Consider the following 24,207-nt stretch of genomic DNA (forward strand, 5'->3'; position numbering starts at 1 on the left):
TGAGAACATGGATACACTCCCACTGGTAGCTACCATTAGCTAACTAAACAGCTGTATCTCAGAACTAGAACGATCATATTAGCTCCTTTTTCTAACTTAAAAAAAAAATCTCTGCTAGCGGTTAAACCCTGCTGAGAAATCCCGATTGGTCAGACCAGCTGGAATTTTCAGCAAGGATATCAATTAGCTAGCTAACATAAGCTAGTATAGCTGTTTTTATCTAACTAACCAATAGTACCACTTTGCTAACCTAGCTAAGGTTAGCTAGCTAACAAAATAGGAATTCCTTTAAGAATCGTGTGCTTACTTTATCTTCAGAATGACGTAAGTTTACAATATAACGTATAGACTTGATATTGATATTTTATTTTAGTGGTAGAAAAATAGCCACCTGGTTGACATTTTACAAGAAATGTCTTTTCTTGCATCTTCTTTCACACTTATGGTTGTTTATTTAAAAAAAAAAAAAAAAAGTTACATGATTAGAGCTACAGAACTAACGTATTGATGATTCTGCTATTTAAATGTGAAGTTTTGTTAGATATTTGAATTGTATTCAGTTGTATTTAGGTTGTAGTTGGGTGAAGTAAGCTTATAGGTATATTGAACTGAGGTAAAATTAATCCCGCACGTCCACAAAGATGGCATGTTTCTAATGGGACAGGACATTTAGCTTAAGTTTTGAGGGAATATCGTTTGGACACGTTATTGCACTGGCAGCTTTTGAATGCTACAACCCCTGTTAAGCAATTTCACCTAAATCAGTGAGGCTGTCTTCATTTATCTACCTAACAACTGGGAGAACACTGCCGTTCAACCAACCAAATTAGCAACCCATTAGTGTTATATCGGCAAATTATGCTTAAAAAAACAACAACAACAAACAAAACTGCCCTAGTGTTTTTGGCTACTCATATTTTGTTAGTTAAAAAAATGACCCAAGGATAATATTTAATGTATATTGTTAGATTAAGTTTGCACTGGATAGGTCTGAATCAGTAATATGGCTAATATTCAGGAGTATATTGAAATCTGTATAAACATATGGACAAAGCACTGGTTCTGAACATTTAAATAACATTTCACAGTGTCTTATGTGTGTATATCTATTACAAAGTATTAGTCATTGACTAATAACGTTGGCTTGGTCACAGACAGGAACTGTAAAGTTACTAATGCATAAGCTATAAGACATTCAAGTTGAAAGTCAATAAAGTAGCACGTTGAAAAAAAAAGTATCTGTGGTGGTCGGGGAGAACTTATCGCACGTTTGGAAAACAGCCCAGAAAAGACTGTAGAGAAATATCTATGTTTTATAACTGTCTTGTCTTGTGCACGTTCTGCCAATTGCATACTCGGGCTCCACTACTTCAAGAAACTATACATATATTTCACCAAAACAACCTTTTTATTCACTTTTTAAATTCCTGCAAAGATCATTTTTGGTAAGAAACCAGTAACAACAGTAAATCTGCTTAAAGACATCTTGCTAGCCAAGGGAATGCCACTCTTTGATCAGGTTCTTGGCTAGCTAGGTGCCGTCTCAAAAGGACATGAGCCTAATAAATTCGTTTTGTGATCAGATATCGGGCTGTTAAAATGTTTGCGAGGCCAGAATCTTTCAAATGTTTTCATTTTGGTGGTGAACCACATTTTAAAATGCTAGAAACGTACACGCGATGGAAACATATTTCAGGAAAGGCTGTAGTTTTCAGAACTATATATAGTAAAATGTCAAAAATTTCAATCATGTGAATTTTCATGGTTTTCCCAGGCCACCACACATAGAGACTCTCATACTCGGCCAGTAAGTAGCGTCTATACACCACAGACGTTGCTTAAATCATTTTTTTTTTTTTTTTTTTTAGCTGTATTTGCATTATGGCTTGCACTAGACTCAGCTGTAACTTTGCTGTATTGTTGTGTCTGTTGTGTTTCATCATTACGTATTACATAGAAGTCATCGCAGTTAACATTGTTAAAACTAAAAAAAAATAATCATTTGAAGCCACTTTCACCACAACGAACACAACACATGTATCACATGCCTCTTCTCAAATATTGATGTATCAAAAAAAATAAATAAATAAATGGTGGCACTGATTTGTTTTGTTATTATGCAATTTTTTTTTTTTTTTTTTTGCACATTATCTGCTACCTGTGTGATGTGAAGCAACTTTGACCACAAAATGAACCTTTCACAGGTTTGAAACAGTCTCATTTGTGGCCTTCTCTTCTGTTAAGACTTGCTTTGGCATCTTGGCGTCGTCCGCTCTGTGTGTGTGAATTTCTGTGTGTGTGTGTGTGTATGTTTGTGTGCAGTTTATAAAGGCGTGTGTTGGAGAGCAGTGATGAAGGTGGTTGCGTTGCGTACAGCAGATGGTCCCTTCTCGCTTTGACAGAAAGTCTCTTGGCTCCAGTTAAGCTACACTGCCTAGAAATGAGAAGATAATAATAAAAAATAATAAAATAAAAACCCATCCTAAGTCGGCAGTTTATTAGTTATATCTGCTTTTGACCATTTTAGCAAGTATATCTTTTATATAGGTCACATCATAGATGTAACTGTAACATTTTTTTAAAAAGGTTTGGAATAAATAAATGAATAAATTTAATGTGTTTCAAGTGGGGCAAAATCAAAACAAGAGGGATATGTAAGGTGCACTAATCAAGGGCAATAATACAGGAGTATAAGGAAAGAGACCAGAAAAAAAAACGAACAAAACCTCGGAAATGCTTTTATATTCTGGGAACGGACGCGTAATAATGATTTAATCATTTCATTTAAATCACAAGTATATAAACAGGGAGTAAATGAGGAAGTAATGATGATCGGGTCCAGAGTTTAGATGACTGGGAAGTGGCCTAGTGTTCTGGTCATGGGGACCCCTGGTGGTGTCGGGTGGAATTGAGTCGTGATACAGTCAGAGTTTTAATTAGGAATTGAATAATTTGGATGGTGGGGCATTCTCAGCACTGCAGTCTTTTTTTTTTTCCGTGGATAGATTTTGCATGTAGAGGAGTCTGAGAAATGATACCTACAGTACAAAGTGACCTTATAGTAGGTGTACCTGATAAACTGGAAACGAAGGACTAAAGCTGATGTCAAATTACCAACGTGGAGAAAACAAATCGCCACAAAAATAGCATTATAGCCTTAGTGTATAGCCGAAAAGAATTACCTGCTCATTCCCTGTAGTCGCTCCTGTCTCTCTCAATGCCCCTGAAACAGAGAGGACACAGAATGCAGCTCATACAATTTCATTTCCTCAGCGAAGGTTACCAGAAGAGTTCAAAGAGCCCTCACAGACCGCTTTACTCACTGTAGTCATGTGACTCAGCTTGTCAAAACGAAACTTCAGGTTTGACTTAGGTGAAATTTTACTTTTCCCGTCTGAGAAAGAAAAAGAGAACTAGATCTTAGCGCAGTCAACAGCTGTGTTTGTGTGTGTGCTGTGAGCATGGCCTGGCACGTCATGCCCATGTTTGTGTGAGGGGAAGTATGTGATTATGTACTGTATCTACACTTTCATTGTCAGTAGGAATACAGCAGGGAATAGTTCTGGTTCTCCACACTGAGGTTGGGGCTGAATGCAGCGAGCACAGCCGAAATTTGTTGACTGTTCTGGGGGAACCTAGCACACCAGTGCCCTGTAACTGTAAAACATTCTCACTTACTACAGCACCCTAGAGCACTAATGCAGCCTGGTGGCCCAGAGGATCGAATTAGATGGCTAGACTAAAATCAAGTTTTGCATTTTGACTGTGCTGTGTAGTGCACATGCTATCAAATGTGGTCTGTTCTTAATCTATTCAGTGCTTGTTTCATATAAGTACTCTACTATGTGTATATACTTTTCTATTCTTTGCTATATTATGTAATTTTATATTGTGCTATGCTGTAACACATTATGGTAAAACTGTTATGACATGCTGCTTTATAATGGTGCTGTGGTGCGCTGTGTTTTATAACTGTGCTGTGCTGCATTATACTGGTTTGTAGTACTCTATGATGACTGTGCTGATCTGTTTTGTAATTGCTGTCTTGTTTTGTAACTGTGCTGTGTAGTTTTATTTTGTCGCTGTTTTGTAACTGCTGTGTTTTGTTTGGTAACTGTGTTTGATCTGATAACTGGGCTGTGTTGTTTTGTAATTGTGCGGTATTCGGTAGTGGTGCTGTGTTGTTTTAGAACTGTGCAGTTGTATTTTGTAGCTGTGCTGCGTTGTTCTGTAACTGTGCTGTTCTGTTTTGTAATCGCTGTCTTGTTTTGTAACTGTGCTGTGTAGTTGTATAACTGTGCAGGTTTATTTTGTCGCTGGGTTGTGTAATTGTGTTGTGATGTTTTATAACAGTGCGTTTTGTATTCTGTAGCTGTGCTGCGTTGTGTAACTGTGCTATGTTTGGTAACTGTGCTTTGTTGTTTTGTAGCTGTGTTGTGTTGTTTTTTTTATTTTTATGTGGAGTGTTTTGTAGCTGTGCTGAACTTCCTGTGCTATAACAACTGTGCTCTGCTGTCTTGCAATGAACTGTTTTGTAGTACTGTTTGGCGACCGTGCTCTGTTGTTTTATAAATGTGTTGTGTTTTTGGTGATAATGCTGTGTAATTGTATAACTGTGCAGTTATATTTTTTAGCTGTACTGTACCATGTAATTCCATAACACGCTGTGCTGTGTTGTTACGTAACTGTGCTGTGTAGATTAATTACTGTGCAGTTTGGTAGCTGTCCTGTACCATGTCTCATAACAACCTGTGCTGTGTTGCTTTTTATCTGTGCATTGTTTGGTGGCTGTGCTATACTCATTTGAATCTGCTGTCTTTTCTGTAATTGTGCTGTGTTTGGTAACTGTGCTGTGTCGTTTCATACCTATGTTGCATTGTTTGGCCATTGTGTTTTGCCACCTGTAAGTACTGTAACATTTCTGTGCCTTTTTGGTGGTTCTGTGTTGTTTTGCAACTGTACCATGTTGTTTTGCCACCTTCCTGTGCTGTAACAATGCTGTGCAACTTTATGAGGTACTATACTCTGCTGTAACAATTCTGTGGCTTTTTTGTGATAATGTTTTCTACGCTGTGCTGTGTTGTAAATGTGCTATGTTATTTCATAACTGTGCTGTGCTGTGCTGTTTTATAACTGCTGTGCTGTTTTGAACTGTGCTGTTTGCTTTTGAAACTTTGCTGTGTTTGTGCTTTGTTTTATAATGTGCTATAGCTGTGACTGTATTGTGCTGTGTTGTTTTATAACTATGCTGTGTCGGTTTGTAATTATGCTATGTTTGGTAACTGTGCTGTGTTAATGATAATGATAATGATAATGAGTCTTTATTGATCACATATACATTACAGCACAGTGAAATTCTTTTCTTTGCATACCCCAGCATGTCAGGAAGCTGGGATCAGAGCACAGGGTCAGCCATGATGCAGCGCCCCTGGTGCAGAGAGGGTTAAGGGCCTTGCTCAAGGGCCCAACAGTGGCAGCTTGGCAGTGCTGGGGCTTGAACCCCCAACCTTCTGATCAGTAACCCAGACCTTAACAGTGCTGGGGCTTGAACCCCCAACCTTCTGATCAGCCTTAACCGCCAAGCGGTTGCTTGCTGTGTTGTTTTGTAACTGCGTTGTGTTGTGTTGTAATTGTGCCATGTTTTGTAACTGTGCTGTGCTGTTTTGTAACTGTGCTGTTTTGTAACTGCTGTGTTATTTGGCAATTATGCTGTGTTTGGTAACTGTGCTGTGTTGCTTTATAACTGCATTGTGTTGTTTTGTAATTGTGCCATGTTTTGTAACTGTGTTGTACTGTTTTGTAACTGCTGTGTTATTTAGTAATTATGCTGTGTTTGGTTCCTGTGCTGTGTTGTTTTATAACTGCATTGTGTTGTTTTGTAATTGTGCCATGTTTTGTAACTGTGCTCTTTTGTAACTGTGCTGTTTTGTAACTGCTGTGTTATTTGGCAATTATGCTGTGTTTGGTAACTGTGCTGTGTTGCTTTATAACTGCATTGTGTTGTTTTGTAATTGTGCCATGTTTTGTAACTGTGTTGTACTGTTTTGTAACTGCTGTGTTATTTGGTAATTATGCTGTGTTTGGTTCCTGTGCTGTGTTGTTTTGTACCTGCGTTGTGTTGTTTTATAATTGTGCCATGATTTGTAACTGTGCTGTGCTGTTTTGTAACTGTGCTGTTTTGTAACTGTGCTGTGCTGTTTTGTAACTGTGCTGTTTTGTAACTGCTGTGTTATTTGATAATTATGCTGTGTTTGGTTCCTGTGCTGTGTTGTTTTGTACCTGCGTTGTGTTGTTTTATAATTGTGCCATGTTTTGTAACTGTGCTGTGCTGTTTTGTAACTGTGCTGTTTGGTAACTGCTGTGTTATTTGGTAATTATGCTGTGTTTGTAACTGTGCTGTGTTGTTTTGTACCTGCATTGTGTTGTTTTATAATTGTGCCATGATTTGTAACTGTGCTGTGCTGTTTTGTAACTGTGCTGTGATGTTTTGTAAATGTGCTGTTTTGTAACTGCTGTGTTATTTGGTAATTATGCTGTGTTTGGTTCCTGTGCTGTGTTGTTTTGTACCTGCGTTGTGTTGTTTTATAATTGTGCCATGTTTTGTAACTGTGCTGTGCTGTTTTGTAACTGTGCTGTGTTATTTGGTAATTATGCTGTGTTTGGTCACTGTGCTGTGTTGTTTTATAACTGCTGTGTTTTGTAATTGTGCCATGCTGTGTAATTGTGCTGTGTTCTTTTGTCACTGTGCAGTGTTGATTTGTAACTGTAATGTGTCCTAACAGCGCTGTGCTGTTTTTATTTGCAACAGCGCTGCTTATCTCTGTGCTATGTCCTGTGTTGTGCGCATCATTGTGTCAATGTGTTTAATGTCTGACCATGTCAAGCTCCTCCAGACCATCTCCCTCTCCAGCTGTGCTGCTAAAGCTGCTGGTGCTGGAGGACGAGCGGGAGATGTTGCTTCGGCTGCTGCACTCCTTCAGCTTCACAAATGGCCTGGACAACACGGCACAGTCAGAGAGAAGGAGGAACAATTAGAAATAGCAGTGAATTTATGACTGTTTAGAGGAACTGAATACATTCACATGTCTTTTAGGTCATACTGTATAGTAAAAAAAAAAAAAAAAGATAACCAGGTAACTGCAGCACTGCTGACCTTTCCTTGTTTGGGCAGATTTCTGGTGAGCTTGGATTAGACGACGTCTCCGACCGTACTTCCTGCGAGTGTGGAAATACATCTGCTGTTTTGTGATCACTGTGAAAAGAATTTACAAAGAGTTTTAATAAATATTTTAGAAGAGCTTATGCGTTGTAAAAGCGAGCATTTTTGATATGATTATTTATTTATTTATTTTTGCTGCTCCTTGCTATACTGGATTAATATTGGGTTGCTTTGCTACAGCGTTTCTTTGAATCACAATAATCCTCAGAAATATCATGCATGTGAGTGTGCGTTTGTAACCTGCGGGGTGGATGTCTCTCGGTAGGGCTCTCTGTGCTCGAGTGTAGCCTGGGAAACAGGCCTGAACGTCGTTTTACCGGACTTTTCATAGGAGACTTGGCCGACAGCACTGGAGGCTATGCACACAATCACACACAGAGCAGATACTACGTCTAAGACAAGGTAATAGTGCAGAACTAAATGAAAGGACTGCTTAATTTCATCCAATAAGGCAAACCCAGATCTTGGGTACAATGGGGTGGCCCGCTCCCATTACATTAACGGCATTTGGCAGACGCTCTCATCCAGAGCGACTTACATTTATCTCATTTATACATCTGAGCGATTGAGGGTTAAGGGTCTTGCTCAAGGGCCCAACAGTGGGAGCTTAGTAGTGTTGGGGCTTGAACTCCTGACCTTCTGATCAGTAACCCAGAGCCTTTATCCACTGAGCCACCACTGCTTAGACCCAATGACATTACTAGGGTTGCAAGCTGGGGTGGCACAAAGTTCTGTGTTTATGTTTGTGAAAATTTACATCCAAACCACACAGAGGAGTAGGCAAAAAAAAATTCCATTCTTTGATGCGCATTTAAAGGCTCTGCCGCATATTAATGCAAAATTATGCTGGCTAAAGCCTGCACATCCCTGCCAAAAAGCAGCAATTTCATCAATTAGTGATTCTTATAGATGAGATCACCTTATAAAATCAATCACCGCAGTTAGATACTTATCGAGGAGTATTCTCTCTCACCGTAAAGGTACTCTTTGTGCACTCAGCACTGCACTGCGGTAGCCCTCCTCCACTCATACTGGATGGCACACCTCCTCCTGCAGCTTTGTGTTTGTGAGAACCCACCATCGTCTCCATGGAGTGACTCCTCACCCGCATGGCCCTCTGAGAGACCAGACAGAGGAGAATCGGGAGAGCGAGAGAGAGAATAACATCAAATATGCATGGTTTTAGTTCACATCAGCATTTTTAATTAAAAAAAAAAATCTTAAACATCCGAAATCAGGTGTGTCGCTCCTCCTGAAGAGAGGATTAGAAGTTAGAGAATCAGAATCATTGTGCCAAGAAATAGTCTTGATGGTGGAATGACGTGAGTGCCTTGAACTAATTAAAGAAGTGGCCAGGAGCATAACTTTGAGTTAGTCAAACAATTTTGAGATCTCAAAACTCTCAGATACTAAGTAACCATTTCAATGTAAAAAGTCACCATTTCAACATAAATCAAAGTTTTGGCGTAATAAGTCAGACATTTTAGATAGAAAGTCAGACTTTTGAGATATAATAGGGCAGAATCATGAGACAAGTCAGAATTTTGAGATAATGAGTCAGAATTTTGAGATAATAGGTCAGAATCTTGCGACAAGTCAGAATTTTGTTATAGTAAGTCAGAATTTTGAGAAAATAAGTCAGAATTTTTGAGATAAGTCAGAATTCACTATTTTAAAATAAAAAAGTCAAAATTTTAACATTTTGAAATAACATTTTCAAAATTGTGTGGTCAGAATTTTAAGATAAGTCTACATTGTGAGATAATAAGTCAGACTTTTGAAGTGGTAAGTCAGCATTATGTGATAAGTGTGAATTCTGAGATAGTGAGATACTGTTCTAATGTAAATGCAAAAACTTCAAGAAAAGTCAACAAAAAATGGACATAATAATTCAGAATATTGGCCCCGTCTGTCTGGCTGTCTGTAGTCTCTTATAATATGTTTAAGTGACCTGAAATGCAAGCTACTGCCCAGCAGACTAATACACACTTTTACGGTGGCACACACACCTTCCCCTTCAGCAAGAAAGAATACTAGCTACCCATTTTTATTTATTTTTTTGGTAACTCTTAACAGAAGACATTACAGGGCTCTTTAAACAATACCAAGACTACTATGTCTCTCACACAGTGACTCATGATGCACAGAAATGCCAAGGTCACGTCACTACCAAATCCAGCCAGCAGATGGAGTCATACACATTCACAATTACGGCATGACACACGATCGAGCTGTAAAGTGGAACAGAAACAACACAATGTCCTCAGTGGTTATCAAATCATTTTATTTCCATGTCACTCTATGTTTTTTTAGTGACCACATTCTCACGTCACGATAATATCTACATTACTTCCTTAACACTTCATGGTACACTTGTGTTTGGTCCAATTATCTTTTGCAACAGTCATAACATAAGCATGAGTATGCACAAAGTCAAGCTCACAAACAAAAGCAGCAATCAAATGCCATGTTTTGTGAGGTGTATGTGGTGATGTAGGGTCATGCAGCGGGCATCTGTGTCATCTGAATGTGGACGAAGACAGTGACGGCTGCTATGCAAATCAACACGGCGTGAGCAGTGTGGGATTGTACAATACCCGACACACTCCTGCACACTGCCTGCAAACAGCCACACACACACACACACACACACACACACACACACACACGTACACAAAGTCACACGGTGTTGCTTTGCAGAGATTGCCTTTTGAGTTCAATAATGTACAATATTTCCTTGTATTTGACATTTTATGGTTGTTATGGTTGCCAGATTAATTTCACATGAATTATGTTGTTTTATTCAGCTTACACATCTCAACAGAACATGTTTGCACTGATATCCACACTGAAATCAGGAACTATCTACAATTGTGGCTTAGATATCAGTGCTTTGTTATATATATATATATATATATATATATATATATATATATATATATATATATATATATATATATATATATATATATATATATATATAATAGGATTGTGATGAACTGGGGTGTTTGGATGCTGTCGCCCACCCACTTTCACACTTTCACCCAGGTTTGTTGATGGTGGAGTGGCTGATGGTGTACCAGGGTGCCCTCATGTTTGTCTGGTCTGGTCTGCACTTATATAGCACTTTTCAAACCTTAATGGTTTCAAAGCGCTTTACACTGGTTCTCATTCACCCATTCACACACACACTCACACACCAATGGTAGCAGAGCTGCCATGCAAGATGCTAACTTGCCATCGGGAGCAACTTGGGGTTCAGTGTCTCGCCCAAGGACACTTCGGCATGTGGGAGTCAGGTGGTCCGGGAATCGAACGGCCAACCGTACGATTAGTGGACAACCCGCTCTACCACCTTCTGGCTCTCCCTTTTAGTTATGCTGTCATAGCAATGTAAAGTACATTGTCCTTAACCATTACGGGGCAATAAGCATACCTAATATTCTCTCTCTCTCTCTCTCTCTCTCTCTCTCTCTTTGTGACAAGCTACACATGATACTCCTAAGATGCCAGTGATACTGACCCCTTCTGCTCTCTGCATCTGCCTGATCCATCCTGATGCCCTACTTCTTTTTGGAGTTCTCATCAATTGGAAGTCACAAGCTGCTGCTGAGGATGGCCACACATGGTGCAGACTAAAGATCAATGCATTGAAATTACTGAGGATGGTACCACTTAAAGACCATGAGATGGCTTTGGACCTCAATTCATATAAACTGTTATGCTATGATGGCTAGGACTACAATTGCCACAAAGACTTTGCACTCATGTCTCCATCAGTGAACAGTGGAGAAGTTCACCAAAACAGACTTCATGTAAAAACTGTAATGAATTTTCCTGGTTACACGACTGCACTATTTGAGCATGTAGTATTTAGCACATTTATAGAAGGGATTTATTTATAATCGCACTATCCGGTGTTACCCAGATGACGATGGGTTTAGAGTCTTTAGAGTCTAGTTCTTCTCAAGGTTTCTTCCTCATAGCATCTTAGGGAGTTTTTCCTCAGCACCGTCGCCTCTTGCGCGCTCATTAGGGATAAATTCATACATTTAAAATCTATATCCTGAATTTATATATTTCTGTAAAGCTGCTGTGGGACAATGTCCATTGTTAAATGCGCTACACAAATAAAACTATGAATTGAATTGAATTAGCATGTAATGCCAACTTCCACCACAAGGGGCAACAAAGGATTAGAGTAAACTCTGAGAAGACTGACTAGTAGTTTTCTGGTATTATGAAATAGTGCCCTATTCCCTATCCTGCACTGGATATTCTTCACTATGCTAACAAATATAATTTATAAAATGCTCCCAAAATGATAGGAGGGTAACAAGCGTTTGCCCCTAGTTGTTGAAATGCTATTTTCCCCCCCTCCAGTTCTACAAAGGGTGAAAGGGAATTTGGTATCTTACTGTTAGCCAATAAGCTTTCAGGGCTTGAATGCATATAGAGCATATTCCTTTTAACAGGAAAATATATAATTAAAGAATCAGTTTTTAGACACTTGTACTGTGAACTGTAGAGCATGACAAGCCTTCCCATTTCCTTCCAAATTGACCCTCTGCAACCCATCTTTTTAAAGTGAAAGGTCCAGGGAAATGATCTGGCTAGGGGGTGGAGCTTATTTCTGGGCCAGAAAAATATTCATCAAAGCCTGAAATGATTCAAACTAGCCAGATAATTGCAAAAAATAAACCAACGGTTATTCTAAATTGTCTTTGAAAGCATGTGATTATTAGAAGTCCACAAACAAATGATCATGATGTCAGAGTTGCACACCACACCTTTAATATAATTTCAGAGTTCTCTAGGTCCATCTATTGAAAGCATTTCCATACATTAGAGGCATGTTTTGGTGTGATAAATCATCCTCACCTTGAAGGACTCCAGCAGACCTCCATGGCCTCCGTTCTCCAGTTTGTCCTCCCCTGTGACTGAACCCACCCCCATCGTGGCCTGGGTCTGTCTGTGCAGCTCATCATGCAGATTATCCAGGAGCGCCGCTCGCGTCCTTCCCTGAAACACACACAAATACACATGCACTCGTCAGGGTAGTCTTAGAATTATTCGAGTGAATGACGTAGCTACTGAATGACCAGCTACTCTGGCTAGTTGTTTGTTTGTTTCTCAAATTTAGCAGCCGGTCAACATTTTCACCAAGCCAAACCCATCATTGATTATTTCCTGGATTTCATCAGCTCAACTTTAATTCACCATCATTTATATTGAATCAGTTTAATCGACAACATTCATATCGACATAGAATCTGTACACGGTTTATAATAAAAACTCCAGCGTCAGCAGTTTCAGCAGCTAACACCTGCTGACATCTAATGAAACCCCACATAGCTTACTATTAATATAACGAAAGCATCTGTTTGGTTATGCCTGCAGTTGCATAAAAACATGCAGTGTTGTTCTTGCTCACCTCCAGCTTGGCAAACTTGTCAGACTTGTAGCAAGCGTTCTCAGCATTGATCAGTTTTGTGAGCAGAAATTCACGGAACTCGGGACCCTGTGACGTGAAGGGACAAAACCAGTATCTGATGAGTATTATTCTCATCCTCCAGACGCATGCAAAGGCACGGCTTTTAATGCTCGATCACCTTTTTAAAAACGGCACGGTTTGGTAGAGGTGGGCCGAACGGCGGGACGTCTTCTCGAGCCGTGACAGAAACCTGGGGCACGAATCAGAAAGACAGATTGTCAGGAGTTTATCAGGTGTGGACAAGCAGATTACCTTGTGGACAAGTAGGATTAATGGGTCCTTGAGTATTAATAGGAATAGGAAAATAGGAATTTGAGTGTTCACCGATTTCCATTAATTAATGCGTTTAGTTTGATAACTAGCTCATCATCATTTGGGATTAAACTATGTTAACCTTTCAGGTTGCCAGGTAGCCAAAACATAAGACTGGGCAAGCTTTCACTTGCTAATGCATTTAGGATTTGTCCATCCCTGTTGGTCAGTAGTCTGAATGTTTTAAAGGACGTTCTGAGAGTACAGTACCTTGTAGGTGGTGTGATCAGTACAGGGGTTTTCAGCCTGCACTAACACATAGGCATGGAGGAAGTTAGACGCGATCATGTCAGGTACAAACGGAGTGGGTTCTTCCTGGAAAACCGCAGCAACGATGTCGTTCCCGATGTGTCTCTTCCTCTGCAGCTACAACATACAGCGTTAGATTCAGCACTGAAGCTCGACCACAGAACACTTCTTTAAAATGGTCTTACATCAGCGCTAATGTCTGGAGCAAGAATCTATTACGCCATCACGTTGGTTACACGATAAAGCTTTCTGGAAAACAAACAAACAGAGCTCCCTGATTGGAGATTGAGTGTCTACCTGCTGTACGTCTCCCTCTGTGAAGGGAAGTTTCGTCGAGACGTGGAACATGATTTCTCGGTTTCGGAAAACAGTGTAGACTGACTGAGTTCCTGTTTGTCCATGAGACACGTCTAGACCACCACGGAACCTGAAGGCCAAAGTAACATCCAGGAAATGATGTGACATGTTAGACATTTACACTGCCAGTCAGAAGTTTTTAAACACCGGGAGTGTTTTTATCCCAGTTTATACCACAGCGCTGTTCAATAGACGTCGTCACAGAGCAGCTTTACGGAAATCCATAGATTTCGACCCCTAATGATGGTGAGGAAAAACTCTCTGAGACGACAGGAGGACATCGAACAATAGTCCTGGGAATGTATGTGTGCGTACAATACATAGTCATTCATTTGTGGATTTGTTTGGCAAAAAAAAACCTGCCTGATCCCAAAGACTTCCCGACGAAGACACGTTTGGTGTCTGATATCTGCTTCTTTGGATTTGCACCAGCGCTAATAATAATAACTAATAGGGATGGGAAACATAATAAGTTGTTAAATCCATCACATTTTATTCTTAAAAGGTTATACATTGATGCACAAAATATTATAATGACCTTTACAAAGATACTGTATATGTATGTTTTTTGATTGCACTAAACTGGTTGATATCTCCCTCCACTGGCTTCCTGTAGCCGCTCGTATCAAATTCAAGGCCTTCACGCTCACGTACAAGACCTTGTCTGGAACAGCGCCCTCCTACCTCAACTCTCTCCCGAAGGCTTACGTTCCCTCACGCAACCTCACGAAAAGACATTACGTCGTTGGGTGGGAGATATGACACAATCACATTACAATGTTTTAAAACACGTGACATTTTTTGCGAATAACGTGCCAACGAGTAGATATTTACAGTGGATTTTGGGCGAGACGGATTTGCATTAGCCCCCGTACTGTGGCTGGGCTGAAGAAGTAAAGGTTGTTTGGAGTGAGAAGAGGTCGGTGTAATATTAGGTGTGATTTTTGATCACGCTTAAACACGCGTAATTTCATCAGGTGTGCGTGTGTCGTGTCGCGATGTTGAGTTACCCTTTAAAATCCTGCAGCTCTATGTTGTCTCCCAACACACTGAGAAATTCGGCAAATGCCGGCGTCTCTTCGTTATTCCCAAATAACTCTTCTTCAGACGTCTGAGACAGAAGGAGGGAACAGAAATGTGAGAAAGGTGTGGAAAAGTGTAAAAACTCTGGGGTCGGGTTCTTGCATATTTCACCTGAATGCTTTCGAGTAACATTCGGTGTCACTCACCTGCCCAAACTTCTGATATATGACCCCGAACTTGAAGGTGTTATTGACTTCGTGCTCGTCGAAGCCGACTATCAGCTGAGAGGCCTGAGGGAGGAGAAAAAGACAGCGATTGTGAGACGGAGCCAGCCGGAGGAGCATATGTGTGTGTCAGGACTCTTTATAATTCAAGAAGGGCTTCGTGTTGGCCATGGCTGAGAGACCAAATGGGGTCCAGAGATGATCCAGGCAATGCTGAAACACTCCTACACACACACACACACACACACACTCACTCACTCACACAGAGACTGAGCCTGTGGGCATTACTAAAGCAGATGGACTTTACAGCACCCTGGGGTACACACACATTAGCCCAGATGTCCTGAGTAGTGCAGTGTAGTGAGCACTGTAAATAGAGCAGAACCCTGTCCCCATTAGCCTCATGAGAAAAAAAGTCAGCAGGTAGAACTTGAGAAAGTTCTAGACTAAAATTAACACCCCTGAAATGACTACTATCTATCTAGCTAGCTAGCTAGCTATCGTTCCTCATTTGTAAGTTGCTTTGGATAAAAGTGTCTGCTGAATGAATAAATGTAAATAAATGTATCTAGCTAGCTAGCTAGCTATGTTGAGAAAACAGTTGACAGGGTTTTTTTTTTTTTTTTTTTTTTTTTTTTTTTTTTTTTTTTGAGTGGTAGCTTAGTGGTTAAGATGTTGGACTACTAATCAGAAGGTTGTGAGTTCAAATCCCTGCATTGCCACTGCTGGACCCTTGAGATAAATGGAGGGCGCTCTGAATAAGGGCGAATCCGGAGCCTATCCTGGGAATACTGAGCACTGAGTGAATTAGACCGTGATTGGGACACCAGTCCATCACATATCCCCATGATCGCCCGCATTCACACACCCATTCACACTTGGGGGAAGTTTAGCATATATACCAATCGCAAGGTTTTTGGGAGGTGGGAGGAAACCAGAGAACCTGGAGGAAATGGACATGGACACGGAGAGAACACACGAAACTCCACACAGAGAGTGATCTGAGCTCAGGATCGAGTTGGGAACCCTGGAGCTCTGAGGTGGCAACACTGCTCACTACACCACTGTGCCGTCAGTTTTTTTTGTTTGTTTTGTTTTTTTTTTAATCAAAATATGTTTAAGTTCAAAATATCAGTTTAATGTGTTTATTAACTTTCTACATTCAGTTCATCCTATTTTGTTTTATACTGTAGCTATGGAGCTATAAACTAAACTAGAATTTCAAATAAAATCTGAAACACGTAAACCAATTTCCGGTAACGCACTCACCCTCGGGTAAAGGACGGGATTAAACTTCAGACCTGTGACATCATCACAAAGCAGCTGAAACACAACACAGGCCATTAGGCACATATACAGTTGTATGCAAAAAAGTTTGGGCACCCCAACCCAGATTATTTGTTGAACACAACCTCTACGGGAATCTATTTTTAAAAAATAACATTTTTTCTGCTAATATAAATGCTTTGTGTTTGAACGTATACATATAGTTGAACTTAAAAATATTGTATAACTTTATATTTTATCATTTATGTTTGAAAACTGCATTGTTACAAAGATCCGCATATGCCATGGCTTGGAAAAAAGTTGATCGACGATACACACCTTGGCAATCTGAGGAACACTGGGCAGCTGGTGCAGTCCCTCCAGTGGAATCTTGTCATGGAGTGTCTTTGTCTTTGACCTGAAAGATTACAAAATGAAGACACAAATGTTCTGCAACACTTCATATAAAGACAGTGTTCATTTTTCCAATTAACCTCTCAATTAAGTTCAATTTTATTTGTATAGTGGATAGTAGATTTAGATCCCTAATGAACAAGCCAGAGGTGACAGTGGAGAGGAAGTCATGGGATAAGCACAGAACAGTCCTTAATACAGCAGTAGTTCTTCCAGGTGAGATTATCCACTGAAGCAAGGGTGAGACATTTTTGGGAAGTGTAAATCTACAGGGTGTCTATATGGGACCATCTACAGCAATAGAAGCAGAGCACCAGAATGAATCAGGAAGAGCCTGATTCATCTACAAAGTCAACTGTCATGACACGCAAACATACGTTCTAACAAAATCTGACATCAAAATTGTCATTCGTCTGTGACGGCTGACACCTATTTATGTCAGTTATCACAAAGGGCTTATATAACCCTATGAACACCACCCTTAAACCCAGTAATTACGGCTTTGTACAGTAACAGACAGACTCTATAATTCCAGAACCAAACAGTCAATCTTTTCATGAAGGTATTTCCCCTACTGTAGCTCATAAAAAACACCCACAGTCTTCTAAATAGGACTCAGTGATTGGCTATTATCCGATCCACCATAACCACAAAGCTCATAAACCATCATTCTTTACGTCAGGAAGATGTCCAAAACAGAGGCGCAAGCAATGTATCAGGACACACAAGGAATATATAATAAAGGGCCAAGCGCCGCAGGTGCACAGGCACCTATTGTAATTGTTAGTGTTCTTCTGAGTGTTCTTGAGTCTATGGCAGCCCATAGAACCATACATAGGAAAGTTATGAAATTTGGCACACTGATAGAGGACAGTCTGCAATGTTACCGTAGCAAATTTAGAGTTGCTAAACCCTCTAGCGCCACCAACAGCTCAAATCTGCATTCATATTTATGCGAATAACTTTTGAACTGTAAGGACTAGAATCTTCATTGTGCAATCTTCATTGTTCACACTCCGATTTCATCTGATTCCTCGGCTCGTGCCAAGTCGAACGCACCCTATGACATCATGTTCCATCGTGAACAATGTTTTCTGTCATTTTGAATTTTTTTGTCAGTATGAAAATCATACTTTTTCAAACTTCTCTGAGACTGTTTGTCCAATTTTCATGAAAATCAAAAGACGTCCTCTTCAGACCATGGCAACAAAAAGTTATCGAATTCAAGTTGACTAGTCAAACCGCTCTCGAATAGCATGCAACGATCTCTACAGACAGCACGCTGAAACGGACGTGCGGCTATATCTCCGGACGCTTTAGTGTACTCAGAACAAATATAGTATATGTCATAGCCATCATGACTTGAGGGTATCTACACAGTTTTGGAACAGCGCCACCTAGTGCTCATGAGATATGAAAAAATCTCCTTTTTATGCTTTTCGGATTGTTTGCCCGATTTTCAACAAAATGGACTCATATCATCTTCAGTCCATGCCAGCAGTAAGTTATGGATTTCTTGTTGATAGACCAAAATAAACTATTGGTCATGCTCTGATGCTTGCTTAGCTCCTAACCTTGCCTCTGTAGTACTTGGCCCCGTAATTGCTGCTTGCATATGCTTTTATATATATATATATATATATATATATATATATATATATATATATATATATATATATATATATATATATATTTCTATAATATTCCTATAAAGAACATTTAAACCCGAATGTCTCATTAGTGATTGATTCATCCGTCTAATTAACTATGTTATGAGTTTTGATTACTGTAGAAATCTAATATAAAGTCAATATTTGTAGAGAAATATCAAGTTTTAATGTGAATAAATTATAAGAAATTGTGCATTTGTTCAGACAAACAAAACCTGTTTATCAAAGGGTTAAATGTGACATTTGGGGTACATTTTGTTAGACCGCAGTGCGAGAGTTAATCTGAACCCATTACATTAAAATGCAAATGAATAGGGTTTGTGGCGAAAGACTAATTGTTGATTGGATGTCCGGCGTTAAAATGAAATCATGTGAAGTATAAAGGGACAGCGGGACAGGAAGTGACTCACTGAAGGTCGCCGTTGATCTGTTTACATTCAACAGCGAGAAGCTGTTTTCACACTCATTATTGGGATAAATGTAAATGTCTGGGCTTTGTCTCAATCGCACGTTCAGCCATTAAACAGATTTGATCAGATTTGAACCATTCACATTTGCTGTAAAAGTCTCCTTAGACAGAATATGTCATCAAACAAAGCAATGAATTTGATGAAATTTGAGTTTATCGCTAGCATTTATTTCTAGACGGCTTCCTAGAGGTCTCCTGCTGATTGAGCAATAAATAAATGCACCCCGTATATGTATTGTACCATTGATGTGAATAAATTTCCTTCTACATTCGCTTCTCTAATTCTGACTCAATTTCCACGCGTTTCTTCGGTTCTTCTTTCTTTTTGTCTTCTTTTTTTTTTTCCCCTCTCTCTCTCTCTTGTTGTCACTTCACTGTCCCAATGTTTCAAATTAACTACTTCAAACGTATCTTTTCCAAAAAACGTATCAGCTTTTGTTCAGACATGAGCTGTCCTAAGAAATTACAGGACGTATCGTTCTGGCGGAGTGATATCCCGTCATTCCTGGCTTGTGTTCAAACCAAACACCATCCTGGTTAATTCTATTAACTATTGTAAATGCAAATATACAGTACATGTGAAGACGTGTTCAAAAAAGAATGTAGGGTGCGTGTGTGTGTGTGTTATACCTGAGCATAATACGAAGGAATTCCTGACCTTCATCCTCCTCATGCTTTAAAGACATAATGAGGTTTCCCAAACTACTGCCTGTGCAATAATAGTTCATGTGCTCCTGAAAGAGAGAGAGAGAGAGAGAGAGAGAGAGAGAGAGAGATGCTTCAATTTCATTTCCTGAATTCCTCACCAGCTCCTTCCATATCCTCTTCACTCAGAGACATGAGGAGAAAATGGTTCATTTTCCAAACTGCTGATTTCACATCCAGCTCAGCTCCATGTAAGTGTCGTTTTCGCGTATTTCTATCAAGCTCTCCGTGAGACGTTAATGCTACGAGGAGAAAACGGCTTCAAAAACGGAGAGCTTTTATACTGCGACGACGAGAAAAGAATGGCATTACAGGTGTACTCTTGACACTGAGACATGTTGACCTTTTAGACCTCAGACTGCTTGAGAAACGAAAAACGTTAGCTTGGAAAATGCCTAAAGTACCTTTAAATGTATACATGCTGAGTAACAAATGGTCTGAGTGATGCTTTTTCACACCTGCGAAACTACTAAAACGGCCTGCGAGCATTTCTATACCTCCGTGTAAGTGCGAGTGCAAGGCTTTATGAATATGTATCAGTATGCCAATCAGAAACGCGCCCCTTAAATCCCACTTTAGGAAGAACAAGAACAAGAAGAAACGTAACAAAAAACTGCTGTTGTATATCTTTTCTGAATTGTATTGTAGGTATTGTCAGCACATAGCTCGCCACATTACTAGGTGCTATTACACTATCTTGCATTCGCCACAGGTAGACATTTCGGTATCAGTGTCTCGACTTGCATCATTTTTTGAACCGTCAACGCACACCTCAACAACAGCTGTAATATCACAACTAAGCTACTGCACGAAATCGAAAACGAAATGAAATAGATGAAATAAAGTGGCGTTAGCATCATGTTATGAATATTAAAACCACTTAGAAGAGTGCGTTTATAGGAAAACAACCAACGACCGTTGTTTTTTTTGCTTTCTATAACATACCACAGAGACTAACCATTTATTATTTATTACAGAGTGATGCGCTGTATTTGTTTTTAAACGCTTTTATTTATATTTCTCTCGAAATGCAGCTCGTCGTATCACATCACAAGACCCTGACCCTGAAGACTCCTTCCATAACTGCTTAATAAATGTGCACCATATGAACTTGTACACATTGTACAAGTCTGTTTACGTGGAATGTCTGCCATATCCTGAGCTAACAGAGAGATTAATAGACGTTCAGTATGGGATGATGTACTGTATAGTGTTCCTGGGCCGTGTTATTTCTCGTGACGTAGCTGAGAGATGTTGAGACGCATGTGGTAAAAGATAGTCCTGTGAGTTTAATTGGATTTATACTCACTCTTCCGAGAAAGTGTTTTCGGTACGCTCGCGCCGTGCTGTTGCTCTCCAGTCTGTATCCAAGGCCTCCTCCTCCTCCTTCTCCTCCGAGTCCGGTGCCTTCGTTCTCCTCTTCGTCACAGAAGCTACTGTCTGAGGATGTCGGGGTGCCCAGAGGAGCCTCTGCGTCCTCGATCCAGTAACCTCCGAACTGGGGTAGGATCACTTGAGGGTACGGTCCGCCCTTTTCCAGCACCTAGAGAAACAGCAGGAGGATGGTAGTGATGAGAATGAGAGCAGTGACATGGAATCAGTATGAAGGCTTGGTGGTGATGTTGTCAGAACTCACATCCTCGATCCGGGGGTATGGGATGTAGTCGTCCTGTTAGGAAGAAAGAAAAGTTGATCAAGCATTTCCTCAAGCTCTAGGTTTTAAGTTTTGGTTGCCCTAGATGTGATAATCCACTGAAAGATGCTCTGTCTACGTCTACACCTGTAACCTGGTTTACTTCTGGGAAAACGTCATTACTGCTTCATTGTAAAGAATGATAGGGATAAATTCATACGTTCACAATATATATATATGAATGTGTTTATTTCTATAAAGCTGTTTTTGTGACAATGTCCATTGTTAAAAACGCTGCACAAATCGAATACAATTGAATCGAATTGAATACGTTTCATCACGATCTCTTCCCTCGACTGATTACTGTTCACATTCACATTACTGAGTCATTCGTTCACTCGTACCGTTGGCTAAATGTCGTTATTAATGTCTTAACAGGTCATTTAAACATTTTAAAACTCAGTCCGTCGCACTTCTCTGTTTCGATGACGATGTGACGGCACAGGCGCATCAAAGAAATCTCCAAAACAGCTATATTATTATCCAGTAACTTATTAAAATCGTGCGGAAATCAAACTTAGCTCGCAAGGTTTTAGACATATTTCGGCAAGCTGATTGTTTTTACCATTGTTTTTTGTTCAACTGGCTCCTTACACGACAAAGTTAGCAAGAAAACGCATGGCTCGGTTACAGTGTAGACTATATCCTCGTGTAAGTTTTTGTAAAACACTCTATATTTATGTTTTCTTAAGATTAAGGTGTCAAAATCCATCCATCCATTTTCTATACCGCTTATCCTACAGGGTTACGGGGAACCTGGAGCCTATCCCAGGGAGCATCGGGCACAAGGCGGGGTACACCCTGGATGAGGTGCCAATCCATCGCAGTTCAGATGTTGAAATACAGAATGTTATTATTGGCAGAAAAAGACCATTCTGGCCAGTTTTCAAGAATAAATTCAGCCACAGCAAGATCGAAGAGGTTTTAACTGACCGCCACACACTTTTCTGGCTTAAATAAGACAACATTTATTATAATATCAATAGAACATATTTAAATTACCCAACACTACTAATTATATAAACTTAAAACAGTTCCTCTACGAATACATTCCTCTAAATGTACAGCTACATGTACGAGAGAGTACCATCTCGGCTATTGAAGCTGTAATAGCATTATTTTTGAGAGTGTATTATCCTCCAGAAACTAGACAGCATTCCACATAAAAACACACACACACACACACACACACACAGATAAAAAAAAATAAATCAGACCATCAAAACTAAGCATTTTACCATGCACTACTAATAGAGCATGAACAGAAGTCAGTTTGTGCTTGCACTGTGTTCTTCTTTGACATTTCAGTCTGTTCTAGCACAGATTTCACTCTTGACCTTTATCACATCGGGACGTGGAAGATATTCACTGGAGGTATTTAATTTGAAGGCAACCCGAGGCCAGGACCTTGTTTCTTCTCTAACGCTCTACTGAGTAAATGAATCGCAGCAACAGAAAAAAAAAAAAAAGCAATGAAGGGAGCACAAGAGCAGGTATATATATGTATATACATATATATATATATATATATATATATATATATATATATATAAATATATATATATATATATATATATATATATATATATATATATATATATATATATATATATATATATATATATATATGACACACATGTACATGCACATGCACATACAGATACATATAGATACAGATACAGATACACACATACACACACACACACACACACACACACACGCTCTCTCTCTCCACACCTTGTGCTTCTTAGTTTCCTCATATTTAGGAAGCTGTAGTGATCCACGGTTGCGTTAGAAAATGAAAAGGGAAAAGGTGTTAACCCAGAAACCACAAGACAGTATATTGTATTGCAGTCAGTGACAGTCAGTCGTTATAAGGGATGAGAAAAGTACTGAGAAATTATTCTAAAAAGAAAGTATGTGCCTTAATCTTAATCTTAATCTCAATTCAAAGTGGACGTTTCCAGCCAAATAATGCACTCTAGTGAAAAAAACAAACAAAAAAACAACAACAAATTGCTACGCTTAAATGCACTCAAGTATTAAAGAGTTTGTTTTTAACTGATGAAATTATATTAATCTCAAAACAAACTTTTATCTAACTAACTTATAAAAGATGATTATTGTTTGAAAGCAACCGCACCATTATGCCGGTCATATGCATGGCTAACGCTACATAGTTTTGCTAATGGATTAATCAGAAGTAAAATATCCGGCAAATATTTACCATTAGCAAGAATTTGATTTGATGCCTAACCAATTTATGTTAGCTGCTGGTCTAAGCTTACATTAGCAAAGGAATCACACTAACCGTGTTAAATGTATCCAGTTAACATTAGCAAATTGGCTAAACTTACCCCAAGATTTAAATTTATTTGAGACTAAATGGAATTCATGCTTTCTATAGTTTTAAAGGAGATGCCTCGTTTAATCACTATATATCCGGGTATATTGAAGGTAGGGACAAGTTTCGCACAAGGGACTTCAGTCGCACATGGATAGCTATATGATTTGATGCTAAACTGAAATATCTGGACATGTTTGGGTTTTGTTTTTTTGTTTTTTTGTTGTTGTTGTTGGAAATGTAATTAATACGAGTACAAGTTTTAAATTTCAGTAATACTCAAGTAAAGTATAAATACAGGAAAAATAATACTTAAGTATAAAAATGAAGTACTCTGTCATGTATCAAGGAGGGAACTCTGGACTTGATTTCCCAGCAGCCACTGCACCATACTACATCATTGTCACATGATCACCTACACCTGTATCACGTTTCTGTTTAATGAGCACTCCTATATATGGCCACTTTTTGTACTGCTTCCTGGTCTTACGTATCGTCTAGCTATGCTTTTGTCCATGCTTCTATGTTTAGTTTTTGCCACAGTATTTTGTCTAGTTAGCTAGTTAGCTAGTTAGCTAGTTAGCTAGTTAGCTAGTTAGCTAGTTAGTTAGTTAAATGTTAGAAGATCTGCACTTGCTTCCATATCCATCTTTGAGACGTGACATACTCGAATGTTTTCCACTCCTGGCTGAGATATTAGATGGGAAGGATAAAATATCTAATATTTATCTTTCCAAGTCCCTGATGCTCTACTGAAAAAAGGTAAAC

At 39.3% G+C, this 24,207-nt stretch overlaps 1 protein-coding gene across 9 annotated transcripts in view; it reads right to left on the reverse strand.

Annotated features, from left to right (window-relative positions):
- Window positions 1-461: 461 nt before the first annotated feature.
- The window catches only part of rap1gap2a (RAP1 GTPase activating protein 2a), a 100,777-nt gene continuing 77,031 nt past the window's right edge, over window positions 462-24,207 (reverse strand). For 7 of the 9 annotated variants that reach the window (XM_047161404.2, XM_017490580.3, XM_053687493.1 and 4 more), the window contains 19 exons: window positions 21,039-21,071; window positions 20,712-20,945; window positions 19,328-19,431; window positions 16,484-16,562; window positions 16,148-16,201; window positions 14,861-14,944; window positions 14,642-14,742; window positions 13,572-13,701; window positions 13,236-13,391; window positions 12,832-12,903; window positions 12,654-12,740; window positions 12,101-12,241; window positions 8,193-8,336; window positions 7,460-7,575; window positions 7,154-7,252; window positions 6,876-6,993; window positions 3,324-3,394; window positions 3,183-3,223; window positions 462-2,434 (listed from right to left, as the gene is read on the reverse strand). In XM_047161404.2, the coding sequence (XP_047017360.1) occupies window positions 3,359-3,394; window positions 6,876-6,993; window positions 7,154-7,252; window positions 7,460-7,575; window positions 8,193-8,336; window positions 12,101-12,241; window positions 12,654-12,740; window positions 12,832-12,903; window positions 13,236-13,391; window positions 13,572-13,701; window positions 14,642-14,742; window positions 14,861-14,944; window positions 16,148-16,201; window positions 16,484-16,562; window positions 19,328-19,431; window positions 20,712-20,945; window positions 21,039-21,071 (1,788 nt within the window). In that variant the 3' untranslated portion in view covers window positions 462-2,434; window positions 3,183-3,223; window positions 3,324-3,358. Of the gene's footprint in view, window positions 2,435-3,182; window positions 3,224-3,323; window positions 3,395-6,875; window positions 6,994-7,153; window positions 7,253-7,459; window positions 7,576-8,192; window positions 8,337-9,482; window positions 9,839-12,100; window positions 12,242-12,653; window positions 12,741-12,831; window positions 12,904-13,235; window positions 13,392-13,571; window positions 13,702-14,641; window positions 14,743-14,860; window positions 14,945-16,147; window positions 16,202-16,483; window positions 16,563-19,327; window positions 19,432-20,711; window positions 20,946-21,038; window positions 21,072-24,207 lie in introns of those variants that run through there. The other 2 variants (XM_053687492.1, XM_017490583.3) reach the window with 2 other exon arrangements.

This window comes from Ictalurus punctatus, chromosome 17 (assembly GCF_001660625.3).
Source record: "Ictalurus punctatus breed USDA103 chromosome 17, Coco_2.0, whole genome shotgun sequence".
Lineage (NCBI taxonomy): Eukaryota > Metazoa > Chordata > Actinopteri > Siluriformes > Ictaluridae > Ictalurus > Ictalurus punctatus.